Source organism: Blennius ocellaris, assembly GCF_963422515.1.
Source record: "Blennius ocellaris genome assembly, chromosome: 4".
NCBI classification, from domain to species: domain Eukaryota; kingdom Metazoa; phylum Chordata; class Actinopteri; order Blenniiformes; family Blenniidae; genus Blennius; species Blennius ocellaris.
Window position 1 is genome coordinate 3,166,405 of NC_137653.1, and position 4,175 is coordinate 3,170,579.

At 39.6% G+C, this 4,175-nt stretch overlaps 1 protein-coding gene across 1 annotated transcript; it reads right to left on the bottom strand.

Annotated features, from left to right (window-relative positions):
• Window positions 1-1,169: 1,169 nt before the first annotated feature.
• Window positions 1,170-3,766, bottom strand: cox6c (cytochrome c oxidase subunit 6C). The gene is made up of 4 exons (XM_080494850.1): window positions 3,643-3,766; window positions 2,104-2,218; window positions 1,387-1,519; window positions 1,170-1,306 (listed from the first exon to the last, which is right to left on the bottom strand). The coding sequence occupies exons 2-3, from the start codon at window positions 2,206-2,208 to the stop codon at window positions 1,394-1,396; spliced, it is 231 nt and encodes a 76-aa protein (XP_080350976.1). The 5' UTR covers window positions 2,209-2,218; window positions 3,643-3,766; the 3' UTR covers window positions 1,170-1,306; window positions 1,387-1,393.
• Window positions 3,767-4,175: the final 409 nt, after the last annotated feature.

The window sequence follows — 4,175 nt, forward strand, 5'->3', positions numbered from 1 at the left end:
ACCAGGAAGTGAGGAGAGGAGAGGCGGCGCGAACAAAGGCCGCGGTACCGCCGCCAGCCGCGAGGGGCGCTGCTACTAAAAGGGAAGTGTGAAACACATTTTAGTTCAGGAGCGAAATGCAGTTAATTTTTTTTAAATTTAATGGGTCGGAACAGTAAAATAGCGCCGTAATAAGCTTGAAATTAAAATTTTAAAGTTTTTCTTTGTCGTGGTGCAGAGTGCACATCATGAAAATGTCTATATTTTCACAATACCAAACAACTGCGGCAAATTACTATGAGTTCAACGTCAAGCCAATTTTAATGAAACCGTCTAATGCAGAATACAGTGAAATGTCCCAAAAAAAAATCTATCGCTGTTGCATTATGCATGTTTTCACAAACTCACCCTCGTAACATGACTTTGAGCTACGAGATAACTGTCACTATATTAATTTTTTTTTTAATCTACGTTTTCTTTGAAATGTTCTCAATTTGCTTGATCGTGAGGCAAACCAGATAGGACCATCTTGTGGGCCGGTTTTGGCCCATGATCATTATGTTTGACACATCTGCACTTAACTAATCATTAGATTAATAAAAATTGAGAAAAACACTTTTTTTGTTGCATTTATCTATATTTCTAGGAGGCTGTGAGCAGCCGCCATGAAGGGGTCAAAGTTCAAGGGGTCAAGCTCAAGGATCCACAGTGGTGAGCCATCCAATCTGAGAATCAAAACTGTAAATTTCCAATCCCAAGTGTTTCTCCAGCCTTGAGGTCACCACTTACCTCTAAAATGGTACATTTTAGTTTATTTACACAGTATAAATGTGCATAATTATTAGACAGACAAAAGTTGTGTTTATCCCCGAGGAGCAATTAGGTGGGCAGGAGCGGCACATTAAAAAGAAATTACATTTTGTATAGAATATATAGTGGCAGGTTTACTGCCAGTAACAAGTAGTGGCTAAGAAGGTATTGTATTTAAGACAGTATTGTTTATATAAAACAGCAGGGATATTGAAGAAGCAATTACCATCAAAATCCTCAGGCAAAATGGGAGGAAGAAAAAAAATGTGGATTCTGGAAACTGTGCTCATCTCCGAGAGCAAACTTCAAACTTCATGATCTTGGCTGGAATAAGCCGAAAAGCTTAGTTTCATAAGTAAAACACAAAAAAACTGAAAGAGTTGACATATTAATAGAATAGTTTATTTTATTTCCAGGAACAAAACAGCGAAAAGACATTCGGATCCGATCGGTGAATGACGCCGAACGGGACCAGGAGAGAGCATCTTCAGATCAGGAATGAGTGTCGGGAGCAGAGCTGCAGGAGTCAAGACAAGACGGTCAGACCAACATCAGACGTTTCTACACGAGCTGCTCTGGTTTGTGTCTCAGACTCACAGAGGGTTCACTCCCCGGAGGGCCGCACGCTCTCGAAAATGCCGGCTTCCTTCATGGCTTCGAACTCTTTTTTGGCGTCGTACTGCTTGTAGAAGTTGGCGTACGCCTTTTTCCTGGGCTCCGTCACGCCGTACTGAGGACAGACAGGACAACCGGTTCAGAGCTCCTCGTGGCTTCACGGGCTCAAGAAACAAATGCCTTCAGTTTAAGGATGGAAAAAAACACGTGTGCCGAGAACGACTAATGATTCCTTCACAAAACCGGGAAATGAAAAAAAAAAATGACCAGCCGCAGAGCTTCAAAATCTCTAGTAACAAATTAACAGCATCTTCTTGAGATAGTTAAAACAAAAACAAACAAAACAACAAAATAATACCTTTGTATTTTGTAAATAGATGCTGGAAATTATCAATTTAACCTACAAAATTGCATCCGAACAGCCCAGGAAAAAGGCTCAGAGCAGAATATATAAAGAGTTGAAAGGAAATAATTATACCAAACATAAATAAATAATGCAAGTAAACAATAAAAGTCTTCAGGTCATCGGTCGTTTTGTCGAAAGAATTCCAGTGCTGGTAATCTGGTAATAAGTCACATGGGACATAGAAAAAATAAATTTCTGCGGGGGAATAGAATTGCTCCTCCTCGATAACGTGCATCAGCTGTGTTTGAAGTCGATTAGGAGAAGAATTCACCGGAGAAGAATCGAAGTCTCACCTTGAACGCGACAGCGACTACGATTGAGAGAGCGAAAGCGACGGGAAGGTGAAACCTCAGGCGCTTTCCCAGCAGCCCCCTCATCTGTGGCTTTACCAGAGACATGTTGGACGACCTGCAGGAAGCAGAACCACGTTAAGGGAACCGGAGAGTTCGACACACCAGGACGGAGCCGCACGCTTCCTTTCAATACGCATCGTTTCATTCCACATCGTCAACTAGATCGTACTCCAGCGCCTGGATCTCCTCCTTCACCGATCTTCATTCATAAATTCTATGAGGACGAGGATTTTGTCCCTCAAGACCGATGGACTCGTATCACAGAAATCTTCTTAAAATTGTACCCATTCAATGTTTCTTTGCAGACACACTGCTTTGGCATGAAGTACCTTTATAATTGACCCAAAACCAAGTGCTAAATTGAAGGAAATATCATAATAAAATATATAAATTGCACAAATATTGTAGTATTTCTTAAAAATATATAACACAGCTTTAAACCTCTTTGCTTTATTGAAATTCTCAATTAAGTGCACACAATTGGTACATTCATCTTGTCTAGTAAGTCATATTTAATGTATATTTCCTTAAGAAACACCTCTAACTGTAGGACAGAAGTACTTAGCAACATGAATATAATCTTTAAGGATGAATTAATCTTTTTTGGATCTTTCCAGTAGAAATGTAGGGATGTATGGGATTGTGGTCAGTTCTAAGTCACTTCCTTTAGTCCAACTCATTAATTTAAGTCTAATAAATGGTTAAGAATTGTGTCTTTGGATTTATATAATGAATGAGATTCATCTTTTATCATGTATCATAGCCCCATGTCTATTAGGTACAAATGAAATACATATATATAAATGTGCAATAAAGACTGCAGTGTGGCTTAAATTTCCATTGTTTCGTTATACGTCATTGTTCAGGAAATATAAAGCAAAGTCCTTGAAAAATGCCAAAACAAAATAATTCCTCCAGGTGAGTATTTTTTAAGTTCATCCACATACAAAAGTTTTATTGATGGGTGTTTTAATTACCCGGAGGTCAATGGTCAGCAGGGAGATCTAAATTTCAGACAAATGCTGACGTTTAATTCAGCGCGTTTTTACAATTATGCTTAAATTATGTACAAATCACCAACTCCACAGAGGATTTTATCTGGTGAACTTGAAAAAGATCACATTTTACCTGAAGCGACTGTCCGTTAGCACATAAGGGTCAAAGTGACGTCAATGCAACACAAATACGACTTGTGTCCCAATTACTGGAAAGTTACCATATTATCAACGATTACATGGTAAAAACCGGTTTCTAAATTATCTAAATAATATCAACATGCCTGCTTTAAGTAAAGAACAGGAAGCTATCGGTTAGCATGTTGCTAACGTAAAGACAACAGCTCGCGTGCTACCGGCTAAAATACAACAGAGCAAACCGGGGAAGTGTCGAGAGGAAATAAAAATACATTAACAAGCGATGTGTGTTTCGTAAACAGATAACAAACGCGTTTAAGCACGCGGAAATGTGGAGGATACTCACAGTTTGGACTCACGACCTTCACAGTAAGCTAACAGCTCAGCGCAACCGGAGGAGGATCTATGGCAGCCACGGAGGGACAAACTTTGAGCGTCGGAAGGCGAAGCGAGGAGGGTGGCTGAGGACAGACACAGGAGCCGCGGAGGGACAAATGTAGGGTCACGAAAAGGCGAAGCGGGCAGAAGAGCACTGAGTCAAAGGTCGTGGACAGAGGTTTAACTGATTTTACTGTATGTAAATGGAATATAATCATATTTATACCTCAAAAAAAAGAAAAATCAACACTCTCAGGTTGACTGCAAATTTTTGTGGACATTTGGCCGCCATAGGCTGCCTATTGAACATGTCTAGTCTCAGTAGTTTTATTTTTGAATATTTCAGAGCGTACCCAATATATGGTTCGTTTTTTCTGCTGCTTTGAAATTGTATAACTATTTATTTTATTTTTTTAACAGTAGAGATGTGCTGCAGTAAAATATGCTGGCCCCAAGAGAGCAGCAGAGCTCCAACAAACAAACAATGGGTGGGAAACTTAA

Bases quoted from the DNA above. Each gene is read 5' to 3' on its own strand.
- cox6c (XM_080494850.1), bottom strand. From the start codon at position 2,208: ATGTCTCTGGTAAAGCCACAGATGAGGGGGCTGCTGGGAAAGCGCCTG. The intron at 1,520-2,103 runs GTGAGACTTCGA...GTCTGTCCTCAG, and splicing joins TAGTCGCTGTCGCGTTCAAG to TACGGCGTGACGGAGCCCAG.